Genomic DNA, 27,037 nt, shown 5'->3' with positions numbered 1-27,037 from the left:
TACAAGGTCGCTTGCTTGCTTGGCAATGCTGTCAAGGCGGGCGGGCGCGTGAGAGCGGGCGCACCTCACGTCGTGATACGTTGACTTGTCTTCATCGCGAAAGGTGCACCTCGACTTGTCTCTGTCCTCGAGTTTGCACCTCCTGTCGACAGCCGCTTTTGCCCTGACAAGACCCCTTTGCCGAGACGAACCGTCTGCCGCTCGAAGCTTTCCTTCTCCGCATCCACGCTCATTTATCCGGGGTTGGCATGCCATGTGATGTATCACAAGAGCCACCTTCGACCACCTCTCGTCATCGCTGCATATCGTGTCTTTCGATTAGATACACCGTCGGTGCAGAGAGTCTCGAACATTAACCTCACCTCTCCAAGATTACACGTATTCCTTTCTGGCTAGGTATCACGCTCATGAGTTCATGGTCTCGTAAGTTGCCTCGGCAAAGCTAGCCACTTCCCTGCCACCATGAGATCGAAAACAAAACCCACCAACAGACCTCAACGTCGACAAGAAACGCACAAAACCAACGACCATCACGAGCGTCTTGCTGATGAGGATGATACGAGTACTCGACCTGCTAAGAGGAGAAGAGTAACCACCAAGTCGAAGGATAAGAGATACGAGTGCCCGCATGAAGGCTGCGATAAGAGTTATTCACGCGCCGAACACTTGTACAGGCATCAGCTGAACCGTAAGCTTCAACAACACCAATCCACGCGACAAGTCGCTGATGATTTGATAGACGCTCCAAAGCAGATCTTCCATTGTGATTTCAAGGGCTGTGAGCGACACTTTGTTCGCCAGGATCTTTGTGCTAGGCATCGAGAGAGACATACAAAGAAGAATTCACATCTGCATCGTCGAGACCTTTTCAAAGATGGCAAGTCCAAATCGTCCCATATTCCCGAGGTCCAGCAGGAGCTATCTCCTGAAGCTCAACCTACAACATCCACCACGAGTTCGGGTAGCTCTGAACCTCAAATCATCGAGCAACCAGCCAAGTCGAAGCCGATCGAAGCTGTCCTTGGTTTCAACTCCATGGCTTTAGATCCGCGTCTGACAGCCGAGTCTGGACCCTTCAACCCGGCTATGCCACCTGTCCCATTCTCCAGTATGGTAAGCAGTCAGTATGACAATATGTCAAATCCTGCAGGCAATTCCATGGCTTCTCGGCTGGCTACGCATCTCAGTCATACAGACGCATCACAGATTGCTCCCGAGCACTTGGAACACTCAAGAGTCATAAACGATCGAATGAACGGCGTAAGACATGAGATCAACAACGCTATCTTCGCACGACCAAACATACCTCCCACGCTCTCGGTGGACATGTATAATCCCAATGCGATGCAAAGCATGTTTACACCACTTGGGAATGCTTCTGGGGCTTATTTGCCTCAGCCTTATCCCTCGCCCTCTAGCGGAATGGGGCTGAGGTCCCCTCCAGCTTTCACAAATTTGCCGACCTTATCACAGTTCAATCAGCCATATGGCGCACCAATCCCTTCACCTGTCGGAATGAGATCTGACTCGGTGACCTCGTATCTCTCCAAAGGGTCAACGATAAACAATCACCAGCCCATTGGCTTTGCTGAGTCTACTACACTTAACCACTTACCTGCAGGTGCCATAGTACCCGTCTTCAATGAGAACTATGGGCCTTCACCATCAGATATGCCAGGCGCAGAGTTTATCAGCTGGCTGTTCGAAGGAGACCAGAATACAGTGTTTTCGCCAAACTCGCAAACCACTTTCAATTTCAGTCTGAACCCGCAGATGTCATTCGAGAACAAGCCGCAAGCCAACGGAGGAGTATATCTTGAGTCTCTAGTTCACCCGGATCCCGTTGCCAAAACGGAGCAGGATAGCGTACACCCAGAGTGTGTTCTATCCAGCCCACGCAGACGCCGGCTTCTCGATATAATCATCTCGGACTTCCGGGACAGCAGACATGCCCATGTCACAGCGCAAAGAGAGAAGACACTAAAGGGTGACCACGACGGAGATACACATGTGCTGAGTTTGCGAATGATGCAAGTCTTCTGCAGCTCGTTCTGGCTCAACATACACCCGCAGTTACCAATTCTGCACCGGCCTACATTTTCAACTGAAACTTGCCCGGACCTACTGCTCATAGCCATCATGACATTGGGTGCATCTTGCTTGGAGCCATCCTACGGTTTCGAGGTTACTCAGGCTTCGGCAGATTTGGCCTCATTTCTAGCATGGCACACACGACGGATGATCTTCGAAGACCCAGACTTCATCCCGCCGGCCAAACTTTGGATATTCCAGGCCTTGTTGCTACTGGAAATTTTCGAGAAAATGTTCTCTACGACAATCCTACACCAAAGGGCACATGTGCACCATTGCACCACGCTCACTTTGATGAGGCGAGGGAGTTCACTGGTTGGGCGTGCAGCACTGGACTTTGCCCCTTACGATGCTGATCCAACTAGGACTCCTCCCGGTCCAAACGGCAGTGTAAACACATGTGGTCGTAACACCAAGGACGAGTGGTGGAACAACTGGATTAGCAACGAGGCAACGCGTCGAACGGCTTTCGCAGCATTCATCATCGACACGACTCATGCGACAATGTTTGGTCACGCAGCAGTAATGGTCGCACATGAGATGCGAATACCTCTGCCATGTGATGAGGCTCTGTGGGCTGCTTCCTGTGGCGCTGAAGTGCGAAGCCACGAGCACAGCCTTACGCTAAGCGGCTATAGACCGATGAGCTTCCTTGAAGCGTTGAAGAAGACACTAAATAGTCAACACGTGCAGACCAACACCTTCGGTCGGGTCACTATTATGGCAGGGCTCATGTCGGTCAGCTGGCACATGCAGATGCAAGATGCGAGGGCGAGTTCAATCGGAGTTGGTAAACAAGGAAGTTGGAGTGATCAGCTGGCCTCTGCTTGCAATTTCTGGAGGCAGGATTTCGATGCTTCCTTGGTTCAGCCATCTTACAGCACACCGGTATATCTGCAAGATCGGATGTCGACCGACGTTATGGATAAAGAGAAGGTCTTTGAGTCCCGTACTGTACTTCACCACCTGGCGCGGATGGCCATGTATGTGGATATCGTCGACTGCCAAATTTTTGCGGGAGCTAAACGCTCGTTGGGACGCGTGATTACCGCCAATGATCATGCGGCAGCATCCAAAAAGTTGAGGGAGACTTGGGCTCCATCGCCTGGAGCTCGTGATTCGGTCTTCTATGCGTTGCGCTTCTTGTCGGCGGTGCTACTACCAGAAGATGACGGAACCTCTGGACTACATTCTAGTGCACAAGGACTCGCATATTCAGCTCGTGATGATAATTTGCTCAATCGGCCCTGGGTGCTCTACTTTGCCGCCCTAGTGGTGTGGACATACGGCTTCTGTTTGGACGGACCTATAGCACCACCGTTGCCTACCTACACGCTCAGGACGCACGAGATCCAATTCCGAGATCTGCGAGGGTTCCTTCGCCGCGTAGGCGGGGTCAAATCGGCCGATGATTTGCAGCACGTCAAGCACCGGAACGGGATGCTGGGATTGCTGATGCTCCTGAAAGAGATCTTCAGCAAGACCAGATGGGAACTGCTTCACGAGGCGAGCGACATGTTGGGAAATTGCATCGAGTTGCTCATGCCTGGCATCTCCAATCTCTGAGTTACCTTTTGGGATCGGATATGGACGATCCTTTTTACAGCTCTTACATCATGGTCAAGGCGTTAGACGGAAGTGGGGGGACTTGGGCTGCGATCTATGGGCTGCGATCTAGGATTTAAGCTGCTACCAGCTGCTCGGGTCACCTTGGTCGTCAGCCTCCTATATCAATGTGTATCTCCAATTGTCGATATCACTTCGTCATTCCGTGCCAATCATGACGAAGTTTTCACCGTGTAGGATGCATTTCAGCTGGCCTCGTTGCAGAACTCTGATATGTTCTGACAACCAGCGCAAAGCATGATATGGAAAATCCGTTGTGCTATGTTGATAAAGTTGTAATTGTAGCAAGAACGCAACGCTCCTGCAAGCGAAAACAGGCAAGAGTCCAAACGAACTCCTGAAAACAAGAGGATCCATTTTAGTAACAAGGCGACGCGATGTAAACAGTTGGGGTCTTTGCACCGACATCCGAGGCGCGAGTGAACGCTGCCAGGGGAAATTTGTGCTATACCGTACAATACTAATAATATGCAAGATGAATGTTCGTTGACTATGAAACCGTATGCAAAGGCCTCCTCCAAGGATCATGAAACTTGCTTTCGGAGAATTACATCGTGCACTGCCCATGCAAAGCTAACTTAGTGCAACACCCTGCACCCTTGGACGTGATGGTCATGCAGACAAGAGACTCGTGGTCTGAGTGTACGTTTGTGGATTTGCAGAATGGACAGTAACTCCGAATCAACAAAAGCCTAGATCTCACGCATGCAAACCTCGAGTCAAGCTATCTGGTCAAGTGCTCAAAGATGGAGATATTTGTGTCTGGCAGATGTAACTAACATGCGATGGCTTTTTATACGATTCAGTGCATAACCAGACTTGATGCCTCTGTTCATTATTCCGGTTATGTTCATCTCGGACATCCGTGGCAACCACATTGACATGGCGGCATCGAGACTCCACAAGACCTTTCGTCACTGATGAGAGGATGATTTGCAGAGTTTTTGGTTGTGCACAGCAACAAGATGAACAAACGGTTCCAATGGATGTTGTGGTCTATCACAAGAGCGAGGGAATGGCATATCTTAGTGTTATCAGAGCGGAGGATTATTTGTGATTCTTATCGACAAGGAGAAAAGACTAAGTTGCTATACGAGGATGCGCCACTAGAATAGAGCAAACAGAACAGACGTGCTGGGTGTGTAACAGGGTGATATGCACAAGCGGTGCAAATCTCCTCATGACACATGAGGCATACCGGTACCGTTCTCTGGCACAGACTCGATATGCAACAGAGGTGTTGCTCAAAGAAGGTCGAGCGCACTCGCCTTGTGTGTTGACATTTTGGACAACGGCTGCGGACCATTTTGAAGCCTCCGATCCACGATCGTGGGGTGGATAAGGAAAGGGAGACGCCGATCATGGAAGGTGAAATGGCTCTTTGGTGAGGGAAAGTACCTCCTGGTTGGAAAAGCCAGGTTAGAAAGACGTTTGTTCCGACAAGGACCCAAAGACCTCCCTGCATGTGGTCTTTGCATGCAACTCTCCCGTGAACAAGCAGTCACTCCACTCGGCCCGCAAAAGAGGGGTCAATTGACGAGGACCAGACCTCGGGAATCCTGGAGATGCAGCAATACCTCCAAGAGCATGGTAGCTGGGTTGAGATAGATGAATTACCAAGTGAATCGAGTTGCCGTGAATAGAAACCCTATACTACAGATGATGTCAAGTCTCCAGCTCTTGATCCTCGTGCGTCAGACAGAAACACGTTCATGACGAACATCAACAGTCCTCTTAGATTGTGGGGACGGTCATCATTTCGCGAGTCACCAGATGCCCGGTCTGGTCGCGGCACTCGGAGGAGATCGAGTCAATCGGATTCGCATTTTACAAAAAACAGGAAGCGAACTACAACGCTCAATAGGCGACGGAAGAGTGGAGGAAGGGTGCCCTCCAGGAGGTAGCAAAGAGTACTTTTGAACGCGAAAAAGAGTGAGAAACGGGCGCTTGGGAGGAAGGTCAGAAGCCCAGAAGTCTAAAGTGGTTCCAGGGGGTTGCAGGCCCTGCGGAGAGCGACCGCTTTTAGCGCGCCCTCGGAGCGGGAGCTAACCACCAGATCCTGGTCGTTATACCAGATGAAGCACAAGCGTGGGCGGGGCGGCCCACGAGTGCCGTTTGCCGGTGCTGTCAAGCTCGCAATCCAGTCGCCATCATGTGTCAACGTCTTGTTGACACCAAATCCCAAGGGGGTCGATCTCTGGGTGCGAGAAGTCCAACATCCAGACCCCCTCGAAAGTCTAAGCTCGCCGGTGCTGCAGAAATGCCAGTGTGAACGGTCAAACGGCAAACAGGATAGATGTAAGAGGGTAAGTTGCGGTGTCTCGTTGTGAGACGAATTTCGGTATAGATACTTGAGGCTTCGCCCTCTGCATCTTAGTATCCGAATCATCATCACGGCTTTTCCTTCCTTACAATCATTCCGCCACACCAAAGATCGACACGATACCAAGCCAGCCACTCGTTTCCCTTATCAATATATCATCATCCACATCCACCGTGAACTCCAGCTTCTAATTTCCATCTCATTTAACCCTGGCTGCCACCATGCATCCTCGCACATCTTCTCTCCAACAACCGCCAGCTGCCGCTATGAACTACTTCGACTTTCAGCCCAACGAGTGCTCGGTGTCGCCGGTCAAGAAGGCCAACCTCCGCTGCCTTGACGCCTTCCATGACCGTGTGCACACACCCTTCGAGGCTCCTGCCAATGCAAACATCTACGCTAAACGTGCTCTTCCTCCTCTTCCATCACCAGGAGCTCTTCCTGCTCTCCGCAACTGCTCGTCATCAGAATCCATGGCTTCATCAGGACCTGTGAGCCGACCAAGCACTGCCATGTCATGCAGACAGGACAAGTCTCTTCCTCCTCTCCCCTTCCGCCTCCAAAGATCACCTTCATTCGACTCGGATGAGTCTGGAAAGGAAAACACAGTTGTTGTGCAGCAAGTGTCAAGGCCGCGTCAACACCGTGGCTACAGCTTCCGCAGCCTTTTGAACAGACACTCCGAGGACGAGTTCCCACTGGCCTCTCCCAAGAGTGGCTACAGCGTTACTCGTGACTCTCGCACCGACTCTGTCATGGGTGACTACAGCCTCTGCCAAGTCAAGACCAACGGAACCATCTCAGCCACCAGCAGCAGACGTCCTTCAGCTCTTTCTCTTACTCACCTCAAGGCTGCTTCGAAGAAGATCAATGCCAGTGCTCCTCCAGTGCCATCTCGTCCTTCATCTCGTAAGGGCAGTACCAGCAACCACAACCAGCACCGCTGGGGCACTCTCTTCCGCACCGTCGAGGATGAGAAGGAAGATGTTGTACCCATGCCTATCACTCCTGGTATGATGCCCGACTTGAGCTTCAACCGCTGCTACTACTTCTACGCCCGCAACTGCAACGGCTACGTTCTCTCCGGCAGCTCCAGCGGTGACGCCTGTGAGAACTGCGCTCACTCCGGCTTCTTGGGCTCGCCTTGAACAATCCATGAAAAGCTTTTGCCATGAGCATCTCGCAAACAGGCAAAGCATCCATCCATCCATCATCACCCCAGGCTTTTCCGCCACTCTCCGACATGAATCTCTTACGATTAATGAAGGCAACCCGAGCAATGCTCGAAGGCACGCCGAGGCATTTACGAATGCCATTCGTTCACAGAGAAATCTTCGTGCACGAATTCAAAATCCTCATGCTGAAAGATGCATTCGAGGTACGATGTATCCAATAGAGATCATCAAAAACAGGATCAATGCATCCTCGTCCAATCCATCCATTCATTGCTTTTCCTTGTGTCTGAGACCAAAACCACGCCATGACTTGGCTTTTCTTTGATGTACTTGAGTAAATCAAGCGGAGGAACTTTCTAGACATAATCAGCATGCAGATGCATAAACCACATCCACATTCATTTCTCCTCAATCTCTTTTCTCGTATCAACTGTGAACTGTTTCAATCGGTTTGATTGCTCAAATGAACATCTCCAACAAGCTGTCTTCGTAAACAAACAAAGCCAACGAACTTCAAAACAAAGCAAACGGCTTTCCCCCTCTCTCTTTCTCAAGGATTTAAACACGGAACGGCCGCGGGTGTAACGTATAACAGCATAAACCGCCCTTTCCCTTCTCTCCCCTTACTCAACAGGAGTAGTTTTCGTGGAAAGCTCCTTCAAGCTTCTCGTCTAAGTAAACTGCTCTGCGGTAAAATGCGTGCGACAAGCGAGATGGCAATCTGCGCAATCTGGATAAGAACGAGTGCCACTATCAATGTTCGTTGGAGGAATATCCACAATCACGTCGATGGAGGGAAGTCACGTTTCTTCGTGGAAAGAAGAGCATGGAAAGCATCAGATGCTTGAGAGAGTGTAAGTGTGTGCATAAGGTAGGTCTACCTATACATGTGCAGAAGAAGCTATAACATGATTCGATCAAATCTTGTACACGCCTCGGCACTTGTGCTTTTCGTTTTTGGCAGTCGCTTCTGTTTCTTGTCGAAACATGAACAGTAAGAACGCGATAGGAGGGCGAATCGCAAAGAGCCGAACACATATGATTCAAACGTCAATAGTTGAATCTCTTTGCCGTGCAACATCTTCTCTGGGGAAGCGCAAACGAAAACGCAACCTCGGAGGTTCACAAGCTCGCAACTCTTCAATTCTGCCTTCAACAAGGATAATTCAGAAACCTTCCTTCAGCCTTTAAGGGACTTCTCGGTCAAACTCGAACAAACTATTGTCGAAAAGGTGGTAGAGCAGACGAGCGAAGCCTCTTCCTCTTCATCATCGATGGCATGCATAAGGAAGCCGCAACCCAACCCCGACCCCTGAACTTTGCTGCTTACTCCAATATACTCCACAAAACGACCACAACCTTGCTCTTGCGGAACCAGAGCAGGGAGAAGCTTTCTTCTGGAAAGAGCCTCTTCGGTTCTGGTTCACCACGCGTGCGTTCAGAGTTTATGGTATGCATGGAGATGCCAAAACTATGGCAGAAGTCTGTGGTCAAGGTCACCCACCCCTCGGTACTTGAGGATTAGAGTTTTTGGAATAGGAGATTTGAGGCAGACTTCACGGCTCGCATTGTGCACGTACAAGTCCTATCGAGAACCGAGTTGTAGATATCTAGCTTTGTGATAATCGCCATGCAACGAGTACTTTTTCACTTTCCCTATAGACTTCGATATCTTGTAGCAAAGTACACAGGTACCTTTTCATCGTCGATGATGAACAGAAGAAGTACAGTACCGCCGACGGACCCCTCGTTTCTACGCAGCAAAGTGTCAAGAATCCCACATGGCGCACGCATCGCATCGCATACAGCAATAAAAACGGACGAGCATATGTCTTTCCAATTGCGACATGCGCAAGAGCCCCAGAGGAGCACGTACGCACGCGTCAAAAGGCAAAGTGGATAGCTTGTTTGGCATATCGCAACTTCCCGCTTTCCCGGACCGCGTACTAAATCCTTCTTTCAGCTCGCCTTTGTCCAAGCCATGTTCCGCCCTCGGTCTTGCTCGCACGCAAGAGATCGCCAACGACCTTGCAACACAAACGTCACTTGCGTAGGTGTATCTATAAGTGCATTGCCCCAAAGATAGTCCGAATCCACGCATGTAAGTGGCTGTGATATTGGCGGTGGTCAAGGACCGGTCAGATACACCAGCGGCTGTTTTGACACTTGTACCATATGCCAAGATATATCCATCAGGGTGCGCCCTCTCGATGGTGTGCATGGTTAAGGCTAAGCGGCTTTTCTGGTCATCGGGGCTGTATTTTGCGATCGGCGTACGAGATCGATGGCAATGCACATCGAGTTCTTCGACTTCAGCTCTTTGTAGTCTTGACAACACGCGCTATCATACGACGACGACCAAAGTGGTGAAGTTGAGCGAGCAGCAAAAGCGCCATGTTCACCACCAGCGTACGCCAAACATCTTGCCCGAGCTCCTTTTGTCGAGTTTCCAGGCTTCTGCATTCTCGAGCCAGATGCGTTCGTGGCCGGGAACGTCGAGGGCTAGGTGATGGTACTTGAAATCGCTTTCGTCGCGGCGTTTGGTCATGTGCACGTTGACAGTGCCTGTGGCCAGCGAGCCCCCAACATGAAAGTGCATGCGCATGTGTGTTGTTCCGATGCCGTCGGTTTCAGATTTCGACCTAAGCACGCATGTCAGTTTGAATTGCTCGCCCAGTTCCTGGTCAGGAAGGCTTACGAAATGGTGTCTCTTGCAAAGCGACTGTTGCGCACTCTGTTCTCTCCCCAAGCCTCAATCTCTCCGCCCTTGCCTCTTCCTGCTAGTACCTCGATGCACTTGGGATCTGTTCGTATGCGTTCGAATGCGCGGTTGTAAACGGCGGTCTTGCTGTCGCTGCTGAAGACTTCGAGATAGAGGACTGTCGCAACGCCACCGGTCATAACCAAACCCAAGACGATGACGGCGAGGTTCGCTGATTGTTGTGTTGTACGGGCGCCCCTCTCACGCCATGATAGTTCCGACCAGGGCACACGGCCAGTATCGTTGGCAATGGTAACGCTTCTTCGCGCCGGCCCAGGAGCCGAAGTTGTAGACGAGCTCGTCGCTGTGCGGACTTGTGTGCACGCCCGTATTGATCGTAGACCGATGTGGGAGGTCGGTAGCCTTGGTAGAACTCGTAACGACTGCATTTTGCTTGTGTGAATTGGATGATTGATTTCTTGCTCCACTAACACTTTTGAGTCGTCAGAGGCACGAGAGCTTTGAGCTTGGCACGACGAAATGGTGGGGCTTCGTTCGGCGGGCCTCGGCCCGTGTTTGTTGTTCCTCCCGCTGCTTCTTACACCGACAATGTTGGTATACCATTTCTGAGTGATAGCCATGGATGCCGCTGCTTCTCTGAACCGTTTGCTTACCGTCTTGACCGAGCGCGACATCGGCCTGGGCTATGATGATTTGGCATGGTTGTTTGATTCTCCCCAAACCCGAGACTCTATGGTGTCCTGGGTTCATGAATATCTAGATCCTGCTACTCTCCTCAGTCCAGAGGAACTTGACATGTATGTTTGTCAGTGAACTGTGTTCTTAAACATACTGATAACTCCAAGGCATGCTTATATCGCCCAATCCAACTACAGAATTTCTCCTGGCCATGGACTGTCACGACCGATGCAAGAACCTGACTTTGAATCTACCATCAACTCCCTGGAAACAAGCACCGCAGCCATAGAGAGGCAGACAGCCATACTGGAAGCTCAGAGGGATACGTTACGAAAGATACAACATCTCAACAGAGAACCTACTTCCTCCACCTCTGACAACGACGAGAAGCAAGCAGCCCAAGCACGAACAAAAGCCCAACTAGATCTCGAGGCAAGCGAGCTCACCGAAGGTATCCAGCAGCGCGTCAGCGTCACAAAACGACATGCAGAATCAAGTCTGAACCTACTCAAAACTTCCTCCAAGCGACAACTAGACAAGGACGACCGCCTCCTCGATGGCCTGCAAAAAGTAATGTTCAAACTTGCACCTTTGGAGTCGAGTGAAAAGCGTCTTCCCAATTTCAATTCCCTTTCTTATGCTTTGGTCAAGCTAGAGAGCAAAATGATCAAGGACCGTACAAACAACACTTACCTCGAAGTCCTTGATGGCCTGGCTGGTAAGACCGATGGCTTTGAGCGACAAAGTAATGCGCAAGCGGCGCAAGAAGCATACGCGTTAGCCGAAGAACTCGAGAGCTTGATTACAGAAGTGGACTCGGTGCTCGAAATGACCATAAGCAGACGCTATCGAGCGCCTATCGTCAATGCTCTGAAACTCTCTGATGCCCAAGCTCAGCTCGAGCAACAGAGCTGGTTAGAATATGTACGCATGTGCCCCAGTCCCTGGCATTGAGAGCGATGAAACTGACACCAATGATCAGGTCGTAAGAACCCTAGACGAACTAGCTCAGAAGACCGAAGATCTGGCCTCTTGCACTGAAGATGCCTTGGCATACACATCTGCAATTACACAGGTCTCAGACGCCCTTGCCAAAACACTTCCACCACCAACACAGCCACCATCTGGACTCGACAGAAAGTCATCAACCAGGGGTCCTTCGCCTACCAAGTCCATGAACCCCATCTTACACCGCCAAGGAGCCAAAGATCCAGCTCTGGAGATTCTCGGACACTACGGTATCAGGCTTCCCACTGATTTCGAAATAGACCCCGAGACCGTGTTTCAATCCCTGCGATCTGCAGTTTTCGAACGTCAATCACGCCTACGAGATTTGTCAATGTCTACTGAGCTGTCCATCACTGCTCAAGTGGCCGAGTCTGTCAAGTTGGCGGACGAAGAGTTGCAGACTCTCATGAGCGCTCTTTATGCTTACTCATCCTATTCTACTGTACATCTGGAAGACACCAAGGTCAAGCAGAGATTGGAGCATCTGGATCACGACATTGAGAATCTAGGAGATGATATCAAGAGGCTTGATGTTGACCGACTGGCTAAGACGGAACAAGCAAGACTTTCAACTGCTCTTAGTGCTTCGCTCGGGTGAACTCTCGACTCTTGCCCGGCAAATTCGACTCGAAAGGTGAAGTCAGCCTTGTGTAAACCCCTTCTGCAATCGACTATACTTGACCATCCACTTGGATGTCCCGTATATGTAATCATCTACAGTATCAGGGGCGCCTGGCAAAGACCAGAGGACATCCATCCTGGACCGTTCAGTAAGCGGCCGTTTTCGTCTAGTCAACCACAGTCACTTACCATAGGGAAAAGCGTAGCAAAAACTTTGATCTCCTCTGACAACTCGGTCTCGTGATGCTTCCAATCAAGCTCCAGGGCTGCTTTACCAATCATACCTGCCATGGATAGCGGAACGTATTTTCTCGCAAGACAATCATGCGGACCTGCACCAAAGACGAGCCAATTCTTTGTCTTGGACTCGGCATCTCCAGTAATCCAGCGATCCGGGTCGAATACATCTGGACTTGGATAGACTTCAGGGTCGTGTAGAGCTGGGTAACAACTTGGTATGATCATTGAGCCCTTGGGAACAGTATAGTCTGCTGTGATCGGGAACTCCTTGGTCGCCAAGTAAGGAACGAAGATGACGGGCGGTCTGTGGCGAAGCAGCTCCTTGATGACAGCATTAGTATAGGTTAGAGACTCTAACATGGATTGATCGAATGGTTTGTTCTTGTTGCCGCCACGCGCGTCCAAGTTCTCTTGTCGCAATCTGTCGAGAACATCAGGTCGTTGAGCGAGGATTTGGAAGAGCCAGGTCGTTGCACTGCTGGATGCGTCTTGGGAAGCGAAGAGGAAGGTGAACAACGTCTCGCCAATCTCTTCATTAGTGAACTCGCGAATCAAGTTGGTTGGTCTTTCCACGCCACTCTCTCCGGCGGCGATCTTCTCGCGGTATCGGTTGGACTCCATCATGTGGAGCACCCAGTGGTCGACAGTACAAGTCGGCTTTGCACCGCTCGCCATGTTCGCCTTGCATGCTGCTGCACATTTGGCAAACTCGGCATGAACAGAATCTGCAGTCCGCTTGCCTCGCCAAACCTTAGTCCCGGGAATGTACATGGAAAATGGAACGTTGACCAGCTCCAAAGCGGCAGTGCACAAGTAATAGTCGTCTGCGATCTTCTTGACTGCATTCTGCGAGATGTAATCGCCAAAGAACGTACGACAAGAAAGTGCGCAATTGATCTCGCGGAACATGGCCATGAAAGGCAGCGGCTTGTTTCCATTTGCTTCGCTGGCAGCAACAAATTTGTCGAAGTAGTCGGCCAATACCTTCTCTTGAAGCGGTAGGTATGTGGCTAGGGCCTTGTTGGTGAAGAGAGGAGTGAGACCCCTCCTGTACTCGGCATGATCGCGGCCTTGAAGGAATACCCATGCTTTGTGGCCGATGATATCCTTCGCGACAGGCACTATGCAGGGTTCGGCGTAGGCAGGTGACTTGAAGACCTTGTGGGCCAGGTCTCGATCGGAGACGAGAACAACGAACCTGACGTACAACTATGAGTAAGAGCTGCAGAGGACGAACGGTCGTAGGATGGGACACGTACTTGTGGAACACAGAGACACAGCTGAGAGGACCACTCGCCCATTGCTTGAGGTAGGAGTCGAATTCCGGATCTAGTGCTTGGAGGAAGGGCCCAATGAGAGGAACCTTGAACATTGGACCGGCGATTGAGCCCTTTCGCTTGATGTACACGACTAGCCCACATGGTCAGTCAAATCAGTTCTGGGCTAGACAGCAATGATTACCTTGGTCATAGATGACTAGGCTGACGAGAAACAATATTAGGTACTGCCAGATAGAAGCGACCCAGGCTCCACGGAGGATCGCTGGCAGTATAACCTGTAGGTGTGGTTCATCCGATCGACAAGTAGATATGTTGCCCATCCAAGGACTCAGATTTGCGATCAATGATACAAGATTATCTGTCATGTTGGCAGCGGCAAACAGGGAGAATCGCAGTCAAGAGCAGTCGTTCCTGCCGGCCTTAAGTAGACTCACACTTATCGCAACTTCCCAACATTCTGCTGTCCACTTTGGCCAAGTGACATACGGCCCATACTATCTACTCGGAAGCACAGTCATATCTGGAGTCTCTAGCAGTTGACTAGAATGTACGAATGCATGGTTACTCGATCGGGCCTAGTCTCCTGAGCAGTCTTCGGAGTCTAGTCCTATTCTGGTCAGCCCTCCTTCTTCCAACTCATCTCGTTCCTGAATTCGCGCCATGCCGCAGCAATGGATACCGGCGAACACACGAGTCTCATGATTCGCGGCTCGGGGTTTTCAGCATCCGGCTTCGTGTCGAAGGACCGTTCAATCTTGCTCTAATCTTAACATTCAATCACCTGAGTTTTGGCCATGCCACAAACGCGCTTGGAACACTCATACTACACATTAGTTTCATCTCTCACGGAATGCGCCAGACTCTCCGTCGATCCTGCGGCGCATGTGCCAAGTCCAAAAGTAAATGTGACCTTCGCACGCCACAGTGCTCTCGGTGTGTCAAACGAAGCATTCAATGCATCTATGCAAACGAGCCTTTAACGGCGACAGTGGCCGTAGCCGAACGCCAACGTCAACAACTATCAATGCCATTGAGGATCTTTGAGATACGTAAATTCAGTTCCGTGGACCCTTTCGACTCCTATCCACCGACAAGACTACCTCGAGAACACGCTCAGCGCCTCATTCACACTTGTATGTCCCGCTTCTGCAAATTTGTATAGCATGCCGCTGATCAGCATAGTCCTCACTAAGATCGCTTTCCAATACTATCCTCTGGATACGAATACAAGCTCGAATCCGTTTCTGGTGTCCTGGTGGCCACTTGCACTAGGTGATTCAGCATTGTTCCATGTGTCGCTGCAGACCGCATGCCTCGATGAGGAATTGCTGGCCCAGAAAGGCTTCCAGAGTTCTGAGCTTCTCATGGCCGACTCTGTTGCACTACTCCGACGGAAAGTCCGCAGTCAAACGCTGGCCGTACAGGATGGAACAATGAACTCAGTCATCACCTTGGCTGCCATAGAGGTATGCCTGCTATCTGAGCATTTCCTCTCCCTCGACGGCTAACCTATGATGCACAATCAGTTTGGCAAAGGCAACGTCATGATTAGTCGAATGCATATTGATGGTGTAAAAAGGATGGTTGATACGAGAGGCGGTATCTGCAGTGTGAGGCAGACCAGTCCGCTCACTGCGAGAATGGTCAGTTGGTAAGTCGGATGTACATATATATGAAGTGTGTTTCTCACAAGTCTCAAAGGGTGTCAATGCTCCTCACAGGTGGTCCTCAATTCGAGACCCAGGATGATTACGGCACTGGACGCGGTATACCCTCCGTCCCGGAATGGTGTCTCGATCCACCTATTCGTCGACTCGATCCGTCGTACTTTTCGGATCTAATGACGGACAAAGCGGTCTGGAACGTGTTCATTCGCCTCCGCAACGTTTTTGAAAGAGCACAAGTTGTGCCGCTCTCTACTACCAAACTCCACGACCTCACATGTTTTGTGCTTCACCGACTCTTGCCTGCAAATCCTGATTTGACGACCCTTGTCGGTTCTCCGGTTACAGAGTGTATGCGCTATGGCATCACTCTTTACATGCTTGTCATTCATGGGACGACATACTATCCACATACATTCATGCTGGACCAGATCCTAAGCCGTTTCGAGACTCAGTTGGCACTATTGGAAACAGAATCTCGGGCACATGATTCAGTGTATATATGGCTCCTTACGACAGGTATGGCGGCTTCGGTTGGTACCAAGCATTATCACCTGCTCTTTGGAAGGGCAAGAGCTATTGTTGCGTCCTTACGACTATGTGGATGGGACGATGTTGCTACGCATGTCCGGAATGTGCTTTGGCTGGAGATATCGCAAGACGAACAGTCAATGCGGTCTCACTGGGACTTTATACGTTGCTGAGGCGAACCATTTACCTTCTCATCGTCTCAAGTATGTCAGAGCCTTCAGCCTCCTTCTAGATCAGAAGTCTGTTACCTCTTATACGAGCAGTTCCTCTCATCGACCTCTCCGTTATCGCCACTTTTGCTCCTCAGCTCTTACGCCGGTGAGGATCCTGGATACAGTGAGTCCAGAGCCACGGTGAAGATGAGAGGACAGATGTCTGGAAGCTCTTGGCAATCAAGCAAGACATCGTAGCGTATCGTATCCGTTTTGCTTGTTCCACACAATGCTTCAGTTTTCCTTTCAACCTAGCAACCTCAACTCTCCAAAGTAACGCCCAGACCAGATAATGACTTGACTACATCTTTGACCAGCGCCGAGTTGTACTCGCTCATGCCTCCATCTAATTTCCTCAATACAGCCACAGCATCCATCACCTCCTCCAACCCTTTCTGTTCCAAAACCTCCTCCTTCCATATCATCTTATGCAGCTCTTCAACAGAAGAAACACTTATCTTCCTCAACGCCCACTGATGACGCACCCAATGTCTATTCCAGAACCCCATAAGATTCTTGACCAATAATGACAATTTAGAAAATCTGCCATAGCATGACATATAAATTTTCAACACTTTCCTGGCTTGGACTCCATCCACCATCTCATCATTACTACCAACGCTAAAGATCCGGTCTCTAATGTATTCACAGTATCTTCTGATCTCTGCGGATAGGTGTCTGAACAATATTTCGCCTCTTACAGTTAGGGATTGCTGCTGTGTTTTTGGGCCTTTGTCAGAGAGTCTGGTGTAGTCGAATACAGCGGTGTAGATTCTGGCATATGTGTCATGATCGATGTGTAAAGCTTGTTCGTCCTTGTCGTCATCGGAGTCGGGGATTTTTACTGCTGCAGTGTAGATAGCTGAGATCTGGGTCTTGATGTATCCCAGGGTGGAGGGAGTATCCATGGGGGTCTCTCTAAGGAATGAAGGGATTGCTTCGTCTTTGCGAGTTTGCATCTTGTGGGTATAGGATATGTATAACGATGGCTATGGCTGATGATTGGGAAGTGCAGGCTTTGAGAGGTGAATCTTTGGAAGATCGTGTGTGTAGAGACGATCAGGCAGCCGTATGATGTCACGCTTCTCCCTAACGCCCTTCGTATCAGACCCTATCTTTTACCTTGGACGACCTGTCCATCTTCGTCGCTGTTACCTTGTTTTTTAAAATCTTCTAGACGTAGAGAGGTCTTGCTCCAGATGGACAGCCATAGCACATGGCGATCTTGTACCCCGAAAAGCAAATATACTATATTTGATTTTACTTGCTCGACACTATCCTATCCTATTCGTACCTAAGCAGTCACCAGCCCTGTGTTTCTGGCATAACGCCAACATCAGACAATGACTTCCTAGTATCCGTAATTAGACCTTCATCAAGCTCTTCCACTGCTCCTTCTATCCCCCTTAACTTTGTCATGGCATTCCCTAACCTTTTCACCCCATCCCATTTCACCGCGCTTCCATCTCCAACCCCCAGAACCTCCTCTTTCCATATCAATCTATGCATATCCTTCACATCAGCAACCCTCATCTTTTTCTCATACCGCTCTCTCCTCACCCAATGTCTATCCCCAAACCCGAGCAAATTACCCACCAACGACGACAACACCTCAAACGTAGCATAACACTCGACATACTTGCTCAGCACTTCCCTCGCAGCATCTCTCGTAGAAGCAACACTACCATCTCCCTCCAAACCCTCCACTCGAAAAATATCATCTCGAACGATTCGAGTGTGGGTGCGGATCTCGGCATCCAACCATGTAAACAGAGCTTTTCCTTGTCTATTCCATGCGTCCGTCTTTTGGCTTTTGCCGCCATGCCGAAATCGCATACCGATGTGTAGATTTTGAGGTACTCGGTTTGGTTCATTTGCGGGACTGTGTTGGTATCTCTTGCGGTGGTGTAGATGCTGGAGAATTGGGTTTGAATGTCTGCGAGTGTGACAGTGGGTTTGGCGGATCTTGGGTTGGCGGTGGTGGACTTGGTGGAGGCGGATTACATTTTTGTTGGAGTGAGGTGGAAGAGACGGTGTTGATGGGGGATGGTGATTGTTCAGAGATCTTCTAGGGCCTTGAGGGGGTGTGAGAGGTATGGAAGGATGCAGTGATCAGGCAGCTACCATAATGTCATGCTCCTTCTGCCTGAGACCAACTGCATACAAGCTCCGCTTATGTGCTATTCTTGGGTATCCAATTATGCTTGTGGTCCTTCCCTCGATTTTTTTCGTTTACGTACCCGAGATATTCAACAGAGGCCAGCCAACGCCAGCTAAGTCCAGAGCACCCATATCGACATCCATCAAGTTATCGTCACTCCATATGTCCAAAGCACCTTGGTCAAAACAACTGAAAGGACCTGCAGCACTCATCATTGGGAACGGCATCACCATCCCCTCATCCTCGAATCGTGAAGTCGTATCTTCATCACTGCTGGTCATGTTTTCCAACGAAGGAGCCTCGGAACCCAATAACTTCTTCTGGAACTCCGTAACGATAAAAGGCACTTCTTCCTGCTCCGTCTCTCCTTGCTTCCGCAGTGCTGCAGCTCTAGATTCCCAAGCCTTAACAACGATACGCGTAAACACTGCAAACATGGGTGTTTTGTGAAACGGGTGCGCTTCGTATTCCGGATTTGTAAATCTGACCTTGCAGCTCTCGCTCAAGGTCTTCCAGCAGAGTTCGGCCTGAGAAGCCAAAGGTTCGCGTTTGAGATGTTGCAGAATGTGTATGTAGGCAGGGAAAGGAAAGTGAAAGAATAGAAACCAAGAGTGCTTTGTTGTGTATGGGTGAGTCATTATCGTTGTGTCGCAGGAGAGCATCGTTAATGCGTGGGTGATGGCTGAGGAGCGTTGTTGCCAAGTTTGTTTTTCTAGTGGAATGGAGAAATGTTGGAAAAGCAGGTAGCGGGCTATGTGGCCTCGGGTGAGCCATATGGTCATGAATTGGTGTGGGTGATCTGGGTTGCAGTGGCGTAGAAATTCGTCTTCGATCCTCTGTTGAAGGACTTCGAGACTGCCACCGTGGTCCTTGGGATTAGCGAGAGCTTTCAACGCTGGATTTGTAAAGTCGAGGAAAAAAGAGCTGTGGCGGACTAGATCCGCCACTTTGTAGCGCAAGATGGCCATTGTCATTTCTGTAGGTCTGTCATGGCTCTGTGGCAGTGTCTCCATCTCTACCCGCAGATCAGAATCGTTGATGTTTGCGGGAACCTTGCAAGACCAAGATGGGCTTAATGTGACTGCGCGATAGTCGCCCATTTCGCAAACACGGTTGTCGAATAGGAGAAGAGCCCACCACAGCCTGCGACGCATCTCGCCCTCCAAAGGTCCGCACTTGACGTTTGAAGACTCGTTGTCTAGTCCCATACGTTGTGCGATGCGTATCGTAAGACCCAGCAGCGAAGATAAAGACCGAGGATCAGCATCTGGCCTTACAGCAACCTGCCCATGTTAGTATTTGACACGACTGAATACAGGATGCCATCTTACCAGATACAGAAACAAAGCCGTCAAACAGTCTCGATTGTCAGTCTGTAGGAATCTGCATCTGAGCAATGCCTGCTGACACCCAAATCGATACCTCTGCATAAGGACCTCTTTCTCACATCTGAATATATCCATACATCCCACTTCTGTGAGACTCATGACAGCAACACAATATACACCAAAAATCAACGCTTCCAAATTGGGCTCAATGTTTGTTAAGTCTCCCGTAGCATTGATGAGTCTTGCATTTAACGTAGGAGTGTGTGTGACCTTGAGCAACGGGTTGACATCATCCAGATAGACCTGCCAGAGTGTAAAGACCTGCACATGATCAGGAGGGTGCAAAACTTGAAGGTCGATATCCTCGATCAAAGACCCAAAAAGTAAGAAGTCGGTACTGTTCTTGAACAACTGGTCCCATGATTTCTTTCCAGCTACATCGCGAAGGTCTTCGACATCCTTGTAGTCTTCGTCATCTTCGCTTTCGTCTTTATTAGGAGACTGGTAATCGGTGATTAGTATCTCGTCCATCAGTGGAAGACTGCGATGAGGTCGTACAGTTTGACTCATGGCCAGCCAGAGGTTCCTACAGGGATTGTGTCAGCGGGACCTCATGCCAATCGGTCGGAAGCACACACTTCGCTTCGAAGGTGGGCTCTGTCTTAATCTCAGGGCTTGCTTTATCCTGCTCTAAGCTGACCGTCTCAGTCGGCTCGGCAGTTGTAGCATTTGCATGCAAAGGATCAAAGTCTATGTTGTGTTGACGAAGCAAGTCTTCTAGATGTCTGACTCGTTGCAACAATTCTGCTTCAGGGAATCGTCGTCGTCGCTGTCTTGGAACCGAGATAGGTATACATTGTACGCGACTCTTGACGCAAGCGTTGCAAGGGAATTTACGATCGCATTTTACTTTTCGTTGTTGGCACGCTGCACAAGCGAGCGGGCGTTGCGATTTGGTAGTGCTGCTGCGTGGGGGAGCCGTCGTTTGAAGAGAGTCTGGATCTGTCGCTGACATGTTGTATGAAAGAGAAAAGAAGCCTCGATACTACTCGGGTTGAATACAGATAGACATGGATGCGAAGGATTCATGATGGATGTCGTAAGTTGGAAGCCAATGAGCCGAAAGGGGAAGCCGCTCTATGCAAGGTTCCTTCCGCAGATGTAGATGTCTGGAGGATGCAACACGCAGCCGCATACAGGTATTCATAACATGCGACGATATTGCGAGCCACTTGAGCTCAGCAAATGAGCTGTCTCAACAGGAACTGTGATGATATCAGAGGCGCGTATACAAGAGAGGTGGCAGGGTGCGGTATCGGGTGCATTGGGTGGATTATGCAGTGTACAAGCCAGAAAGTCATGTGATCCAAGCTTTTTGTGCAGACGAAACTGAAGTCATTGATGGAAAGAAACAGCAGCGACGACAGACTCGACCACACACATCACAATGAGCCTTTTCCAAACCTCAAGGGCGCTCGCCTTCCGCCCCAGGGCATTTGCGACTATTCAGACCCCGATCACAGCATCATGGCGCCGCAACTACGCAACCGATCCCAAGCAGAGCGGAGGCGCTGGACCCAACATGAACCAGCAAGAGCACATCAGCGAGGAGGCAGCAAAGATCGAGAAGATTCGAGGAGGCTCAGGTCCGGACTTGGAGATGGGTACACCGGTGCAGGAGGTGCGTCAATGGCCGAGGGTGGGAAAGAGGGCATGAGACTGACAAAAAGCAGCTGCTCGAGGAAGACAAGGAAGCACAAAAGAAGGCACCCCAAGTGCTCAAGGACAGCATCAAGGCTGGCGCAACCCCTCCCAAGCCTTCGCAATCCCGCTCTTTCTCAACATATGCCCGCCGTAACCAGGGGCTGAGCGAGCACAACGACAACCCCTTCGACGATGCCATCATCGCGAACACAAACTTTGGTACGCAACAGCTCGCTGGGCCTGCCACTCCCGTTACTGTTGCCCCCGTCGGTCACAAGTTTGGTCTTCCTGCTCTGCCGCTCCCCAGCAATGCACACAAGGACTACCGCTACGATCCCGTTATTCGCCAATTCACAAACTTGATGATGCTGCACGGCAAGCTCAGTGTCGCTCAGCGCAACATGTCCATCATCCTGACGTATTTGCGCACCCAGTCTCCTCCAAACTACAGTCCTACTAGACCTCTGCTACCCGGTGCTCGTACGTTCTCCATCAAGCTATCCTTCTCATACCATTCTCTGACTCTTCAACAGCCCCACCATCCCACCTTCCTTTGAACCCTGTCCTTTATCTCACACTTGCCGTCGACAGCATCGCCCCTCTGTTGCGCATTCGCTCGCAACGCGGTGCCGCCGGTGGTGGTGTTGCCCTGCAGATCCCCGTCCCGCTTGGTCTCCGTCAACGCCGTCGTACTGCCTTTGAATGGATTTTGGACGCTGCTTCCAAGCGCAAGTCTCGCGGCAGTGGTCGCGACATGTTTGCTCTGCGCGTTGCCGAGGAGATTGTCGCCATCATCGAGGGCCGCAGCTCGGCTTGGGAGAAGCGAACAGGTATCCACAAGATTGCCACTACTGCCAGAAGTAACTTGAACTTGGGCAAGCCTGGTGGTCCTAGAAGGTAGACGGTGTCTTTACACTCCTTTTACTTGACCAACACGTGGAAATGAAAAATTACTTGTTCCTTCTCATTCTCAAAATATCACAATTCTTTACGCCAGTGTTATGCCCGGTTTCTAGGGCAGCACGTGTATCCTGTACAGTAGCCTATTTCATTTCTTGTGTCACTTTGCTCCAAACATAGAGACTACCCAGGATCAAAGCAAGTGCCTCGTAATTGAGCCTCCTCGACCAAAAACTTGAGATTTATCGACACTCTACTTTGTTCCGAAGCTTTGGAGGAATGGAAAATACCTTGTCCTTCAGTCGAGAGTGCCATGTACCTTAGCCCTATATTTCAACAACAGCATGCAGATTCCAGACACTCATACTCTGTGTTGAGATGACTCAAAAGGAGTGAGGCAATCGATGGCCTATTGAAGCATGTATAGAAGACTCGATTAAAGCTTGCTTGAACCCAAAAACAAATATCATGACATGAACATGGTTCATCTACCCTATATCCTTCCGCGTCTCTCTCTATCTTCATTTTCCAATCTCTTACCACACTTTACCGCCTTTACCAGTGCACTCGGCTTCCCAAGCACTGGGCGTGGTCGTCTGTGTAATAGTAACGGTCCAAGGAACGCTCTTCGTGGTGGTCGTCTTTGCAACTTCCCAGTGCGTAATAGTAGGTTCCACGATCTTGCCAATCAGAGTCTGCAACGCGGCAAAGTCTAGGAGAGCGCGTGTGACGGTCACTACTGCAGGTGTAGAGGTACTGTGATTTGATTAGCTTTTGGGACGTCGCAGAGGGGTGATAGAGGACGAGAGAAAAAAACGTACACTGTAGCCAACACAGTCGTGGGTATGGTAGTCGTGATGGTAGTCCATTGCGTCTGAGTCTCGGTGACGAACTCGGCAGTGTTTGTCAGTGTGGTGGTGACCACCGAAGCATCAGGTGCTCTCTTTTGCAAACCTGCTGTTTGCAGTCTTGCAGCTCTGTCCTCGACAAAGGCTTTCTTTACCTCTGCATCTTGCTCAACTCCCCTCTTGAACTTTGCCGAGTTGACTTTTTGGAAAATGGTCTTGAGAATGGTGATTTCGATTTTGGCCAAGGGGTCAGGAATCCAGTTTGGCGTGGGAGCAGCGCATGAGGGGGTGGCTTGCACAGTGGTTTGGGTGATTTGAGGCGCGTATGCTGTTTTGGTGATTGTAAACAGATCTTTGGTGGTTACTTGCACATTCAAAGGGTGAGAGTACAGCGTCGGCTTTCCAAACGCAATCAATGCTTTCTTTGTCGTCGTCTTTGCCACCAGCGTTGTGGTGATGGTGCTGGAAGTCGTGCTAACGATACTCGACACCGAAGTCTCGAGATCGGTGGCTGTGACTGTAGGAGTAATGGTTGTGGTTGAGGGAACACCGACGTCAAGCGCAAAGTCTCGTTGGTAAGCAATGGGGTCGGCATCGCCGTTGTTGGAGATGACGACTAGAGACCAATCGCCGCTGTAGAGTTTGTCTTGGGGCCAGTCGCTGCAGGTCACGGTTTCTGGGGTGTAGTCTGGAGTCAAGGGTGTATCTGTGCATTCGTATTGATCGCCGTTGGGATCTACGAGGATGTTCTGTGTACTCTTAGTCAGTATAGGCAAGTATATAGTGGGTGGATGGTCATTACGTTGGCGGTATCATTGTCACAACCCGAGAATTCTTGCACCAGAGAAAATGGCACAGTCAACTCGCTGTTTTCGAAATATGTGCCGCCACTTTGGATGTCAATGCCATAGACTTGACATTGTGCATAAGCGAGGCCAGAGCCGAGAGAGGCAGCAGCCAAGAAGAATGTCGACCGCATGTTTGAGCACAAGATACGCTTGGTCGTAGAAAGAGGTAATGATATATGAACAATCAAAAAGAGGCAATGAGCAACAAATGACAGACCTACAAGTGTATGAAACATCCACATGGCAGTCATTCACTGACTTATATATCCTCTAGTCATCCTAGAGTGATTACTATCCCAGGGCATGAAAACAGCACTTCGGAGTTCCCATCAAGGGTGAGAGTTGATCGTCATGGACTCGGAGAGCATAGGTCTTGTCCGGACAAGGCAGAGTCCCACTCTCCAAGTCTGATGTCGATTGCTCCTCAAGAAATGACCAGGATCCAAGAAGACCAAGCAGAGGTCAAAGTTTGGCGAATCGTGTTACGCAACTGCCGCATTACCATATCTGGAATCAGAGACCCATCTTATTCCCGTTGCTGCATGGAGGCAAAACAGAAAAGAGCTGTTCGAGAGCTGAAAGCAACCGTGCCTTGCATACGACCTCGGACTCGAGTACGGTGCATGCGATCTGCCATGCCTGTTGACGATTGAGGTTTGCGCTCGGCGGCTAAGAAGGACGACCCGAAGCTGAAGAGGCTCACGTAGTCATGGCACAAGGTGGAGAATCATAGTGAGATGCAGCGATCATACAAAGCACCGAGATAGCCGCGTCGTCCTAGAATCTCGATGCTAGATCTTGTTTGCCATGTGGTCTTTTCGCTATGTTCAGATACCCATCCCACAATCGAATGTTCTATCCCGAGGAGCCTGACGCTGTCGTTCACGCCAAACCACAGCATCAGTGTCAATAGTGTTTCAATGGGCTGAACGAACCATGGATAGATGATGAATGGCAAGGCTGAGATGGCATAAGTTCCCAAGCATCAGTTCGGCGGTGGTTGTGGATGACAGAGTTCGACGTAGATCTCGGACTTTTGAGCGACGATCAAATCGTTTTGGCTCCCGTGCCGTGCATGCCGTGGAGCCAGTTTGCCGAATCCACCTCTTGCATCTGCATGATGAAGTCGGTATTTGGATGCGCAGACAACAAAGGTATTCGGTGTCACCTCAGCGCTCAACGTGCATCATCTGCCGCGAATTTACAATGCAGGTCCGATGTTGTGGTACAAGTGTACATGAGACGTCTCTGATCAATAAAGCATCCATGGATGAAACTCTTGCAGATGCTATCGCGGTATTAAAGCTATGGGCATGCACGTTTTTGCATGCTCGAAAAGAAGCCGACCGAACGCCTCGCTGTAAATGATGCCTTGTCTCCAAGCTAGCCTGTGATGCAACCTTATCCTATGCCTCCTGCCTACGACCGTCTGGTCTTCCTCTTGGCGGTTCTTTCGAATGCTTCCTCCGAGGGCTCGTCTGGTGATTGGGCTCTCTTCTTGCCCTCTTTCTTTGGTGCAGCTCCGTACTTCTCAGCGAGGTTGTCCAAGAAGTTTTCACTTCTGCCCTTGTTGCGTTGCTGGATCATGGCAGCGAGAGATGACAGATCCGAGTCTCCTCCCTTGGACTTGGGTTTGGTTTTTGCCTTTGTCTTCTTGCCATGCTCCTCTGCTTCTTCAGCCTCCTCGCTAGCCTTTGCGATGCGGCGATCAATGCTCTTCTGAGTCTCTTCGGTGAACTTTGGGTGTGCAGCGACTTCTTCCTTCTCAATGGCCTCGTTGATGATTTTGCGGAAACGGTCTTCGTCAACAGCGGGATTGCTGACCATGATTTGCTGGTAGATCTTGTTCATGTCTCCCTTGTACTTAGTGTAGGCCGAGAGCAGGGCATCTCGTTCCTCGTCGCTGCCCTTGTACTCTTGGGTGAAGGAGATGATGGTATCTTCGGTGACAGCGTTGGCGAATTGAGTACGGTAGAAGTCACTCCAGTTGAAAATGTCGTCGTCGATGTCGAGGGATTTGTCTGTGCGGCCGGTGTTGTCGTAGCGAGCGCGGCGGCGCTCGTCACTCAGGACGGCGTAGGCGAGAGCAATCTCTTGAAACTTTGTGTGGGCGGCATCTTTGTCCTCGGGTTTGACCTTGTCTTGGTCGAGTTAGTGGAGAAGGGCAGTGAGAAGGAAGGGTCGACTCACCAGGATGCCACTTGAGAGCGGCCTTTCTGTAAGCAGTCTTGATCTGGTCTTGGGTCGCGGTCTTTTCGACAGCGAGCACCTCGTAGGGCTCGACGGTTGGGGGCTCGTCGAGCTCAAGGTCGTCAATGTTGGTAGGCATGATTGATCTTGGTCTTGTGGATGGTAGATCGGGTGAGAGCCAAAAGGGTAGGAACGCGTGAAGCAGGATGACGCGATGCCACGCGAGATGAATCAAAGTGGAGCCAAGCAACCGAGGCTCGAGAGTCGAGACAGCGTGCAGCTTTCTGGTATTCTGCCTCTCTCTTCTTCATTTGTTCAACAGTCAACCACTACCATGACACAACGCAGTCATCTAGACTACATGCGCCTAGCGTTAGAAGAAGCTCGCAAGTCTCCTCCGAAGCCTACCAATTATTGCGTCGGCGCCGTCCTCGTCTCGCCCTCATCACCAGAACCCATCCTCGCGACTGGCTACACCCTCGAACTACCAGGCAATACCCACGCTGAACAATGCTGTCTCGGAAAGCTTGCAAGGAGCATGAACATCTCTGAAGAACACGTTGGCTCTATTATGCCTGATGACACTGTTCTCTATACCACCATGGAGCCTTGCGACTTCCGTCTCAGTGGTAATCTTCCATGCACAGAGCGCGTCCTGTTGACGAGAAACACCTTAAGCACTGGACACAAGGGAATCCAAACAGTCTACATCGGTGTCAAGGAGCCCGAGAAGTTTGTAGGCGAGAACAAGGGCAGACGTAAGCTTGAAGATGCTGGTGTCCAGGTCATTCACATAGAAGGGCTTGAAGACGACATCTTGAAAGTCGCCACTGCCGGCCACCAACAGAAAGAGGAAGACCAATGATTAAAATGGTTATCTAGTAGTC

At 50.3% G+C, this 27,037-nt stretch overlaps 12 protein-coding genes across 12 annotated transcripts; 6 read left to right on the top strand and 6 right to left on the bottom strand.

Annotated features, from left to right (window-relative positions):
• Nucleotides 1-462: 462 nt before the first annotated feature.
• M436DRAFT_77912 (uncharacterized protein) lies at nucleotides 463-3,657 on the top strand (the record flags this gene model as incomplete). Its single annotated transcript, XM_013576985.1, has 3 exons — nucleotides 463-688; nucleotides 740-1,113; nucleotides 1,207-3,657. The coding sequence occupies 3 exons, from the start codon at nucleotides 463-465 to the stop codon at nucleotides 3,655-3,657; spliced, it is 3,051 nt and encodes a 1,016-aa protein (XP_013432439.1).
• A 2,604-nt stretch (nucleotides 3,658-6,261) lies between these two features.
• Nucleotides 6,262-7,188, top strand: M436DRAFT_35900 (uncharacterized protein; the record flags this gene model as incomplete). The annotated part of the gene is made up of 1 exon (XM_013576294.1): nucleotides 6,262-7,188. One exon carries the CDS (start codon nucleotides 6,262-6,264, stop codon nucleotides 7,186-7,188), a length of 927 nt encoding a protein of 308 aa, XP_013431748.1.
• A 2,425-nt stretch (nucleotides 7,189-9,613) lies between these two features.
• M436DRAFT_69194 (mitochondrial import inner membrane translocase subunit tim21) lies at nucleotides 9,614-10,365 on the bottom strand (the record flags this gene model as incomplete). The annotated part of the gene is made up of 2 exons (XM_013576819.1): nucleotides 9,614-9,857; nucleotides 9,914-10,365. 2 exons carry the CDS (start codon nucleotides 10,363-10,365, stop codon nucleotides 9,614-9,616), a joined length of 696 nt encoding a protein of 231 aa, XP_013432273.1.
• A 190-nt stretch (nucleotides 10,366-10,555) lies between these two features.
• On the top strand, nucleotides 10,556-12,221 carry M436DRAFT_34934 (uncharacterized protein; the record flags this gene model as incomplete). Its single annotated transcript, XM_013576130.1, has 3 exons — nucleotides 10,556-10,734; nucleotides 10,783-11,539; nucleotides 11,598-12,221. The coding sequence occupies 3 exons, from the start codon at nucleotides 10,556-10,558 to the stop codon at nucleotides 12,219-12,221; spliced, it is 1,560 nt and encodes a 519-aa protein (XP_013431584.1).
• A 124-nt stretch (nucleotides 12,222-12,345) lies between these two features.
• M436DRAFT_35088 (cytochrome P450) lies at nucleotides 12,346-14,084 on the bottom strand (the record flags this gene model as incomplete). The annotated part of the gene is made up of 4 exons (XM_013576157.1): nucleotides 12,346-12,381; nucleotides 12,434-13,682; nucleotides 13,744-13,894; nucleotides 13,946-14,084. The coding sequence occupies 4 exons, from the start codon at nucleotides 14,082-14,084 to the stop codon at nucleotides 12,346-12,348; spliced, it is 1,575 nt and encodes a 524-aa protein (XP_013431611.1).
• Nucleotides 14,085-14,614: 530 nt separating this feature from the next.
• M436DRAFT_34860 (uncharacterized protein) lies at nucleotides 14,615-16,132 on the top strand (the record flags this gene model as incomplete). Its single annotated transcript, XM_013576117.1, has 4 exons — nucleotides 14,615-14,897; nucleotides 14,947-15,230; nucleotides 15,291-15,415; nucleotides 15,466-16,132. 4 exons carry the CDS (start codon nucleotides 14,615-14,617, stop codon nucleotides 16,130-16,132), a joined length of 1,359 nt encoding a protein of 452 aa, XP_013431571.1.
• A 299-nt stretch (nucleotides 16,133-16,431) lies between these two features.
• Nucleotides 16,432-17,130, bottom strand: M436DRAFT_35086 (uncharacterized protein; the record flags this gene model as incomplete). The annotated part of the gene is made up of 1 exon (XM_013576156.1): nucleotides 16,432-17,130. One exon carries the CDS (start codon nucleotides 17,128-17,130, stop codon nucleotides 16,432-16,434), a length of 699 nt encoding a protein of 232 aa, XP_013431610.1.
• Nucleotides 17,131-18,403: 1,273 nt separating this feature from the next.
• On the bottom strand, nucleotides 18,404-20,675 carry M436DRAFT_34796 (uncharacterized protein; the record flags this gene model as incomplete). Its single annotated transcript, XM_013576108.1, has 3 exons — nucleotides 18,404-19,615; nucleotides 19,664-20,246; nucleotides 20,299-20,675. The coding sequence occupies 3 exons, from the start codon at nucleotides 20,673-20,675 to the stop codon at nucleotides 18,404-18,406; spliced, it is 2,172 nt and encodes a 723-aa protein (XP_013431562.1).
• Nucleotides 20,676-21,242: 567 nt separating this feature from the next.
• M436DRAFT_35245 (ribosomal protein S7) lies at nucleotides 21,243-22,265 on the top strand (the record flags this gene model as incomplete). Its single annotated transcript, XM_013576184.1, has 3 exons — nucleotides 21,243-21,341; nucleotides 21,394-21,844; nucleotides 21,898-22,265. The coding sequence occupies 3 exons, from the start codon at nucleotides 21,243-21,245 to the stop codon at nucleotides 22,263-22,265; spliced, it is 918 nt and encodes a 305-aa protein (XP_013431638.1).
• Nucleotides 22,266-23,624: 1,359 nt separating this feature from the next.
• Nucleotides 23,625-24,091, bottom strand: M436DRAFT_19405 (uncharacterized protein; the record flags this gene model as incomplete). Its single annotated transcript, XM_013576064.1, has 2 exons — nucleotides 23,625-23,861; nucleotides 23,915-24,091. Coding segments are annotated over 2 exons (414 nt in total), but the record flags the coding sequence as incomplete, so codon positions are not given.
• Nucleotides 24,092-25,379: 1,288 nt separating this feature from the next.
• Nucleotides 25,380-26,289, bottom strand: M436DRAFT_59988 (DnaJ-domain-containing protein; the record flags this gene model as incomplete). The annotated part of the gene is made up of 2 exons (XM_013576679.1): nucleotides 25,380-26,101; nucleotides 26,151-26,289. 2 exons carry the CDS (start codon nucleotides 26,287-26,289, stop codon nucleotides 25,380-25,382), a joined length of 861 nt encoding a protein of 286 aa, XP_013432133.1.
• Nucleotides 26,290-26,484: 195 nt separating this feature from the next.
• Nucleotides 26,485-27,015, top strand: M436DRAFT_77903 (cytidine deaminase-like protein; the record flags this gene model as incomplete). The annotated part of the gene is made up of 1 exon (XM_013576984.1): nucleotides 26,485-27,015. The coding sequence occupies one exon, from the start codon at nucleotides 26,485-26,487 to the stop codon at nucleotides 27,013-27,015; it is 531 nt and encodes a 176-aa protein (XP_013432438.1).
• Between the last annotated feature and the right edge of the window lie 22 nt (nucleotides 27,016-27,037).

The sequence above is a fragment of the Aureobasidium namibiae genome, assembly GCF_000721765.1.
Source record: "Aureobasidium namibiae CBS 147.97 unplaced genomic scaffold scaffold_1, whole genome shotgun sequence".
Lineage (NCBI taxonomy): Eukaryota > Fungi > Ascomycota > Dothideomycetes > Dothideales > Saccotheciaceae > Aureobasidium > Aureobasidium namibiae.
Note: the sequence above shows the minus strand (reverse complement) of the source record. Positions and strands in the feature narration are given on the sequence as shown.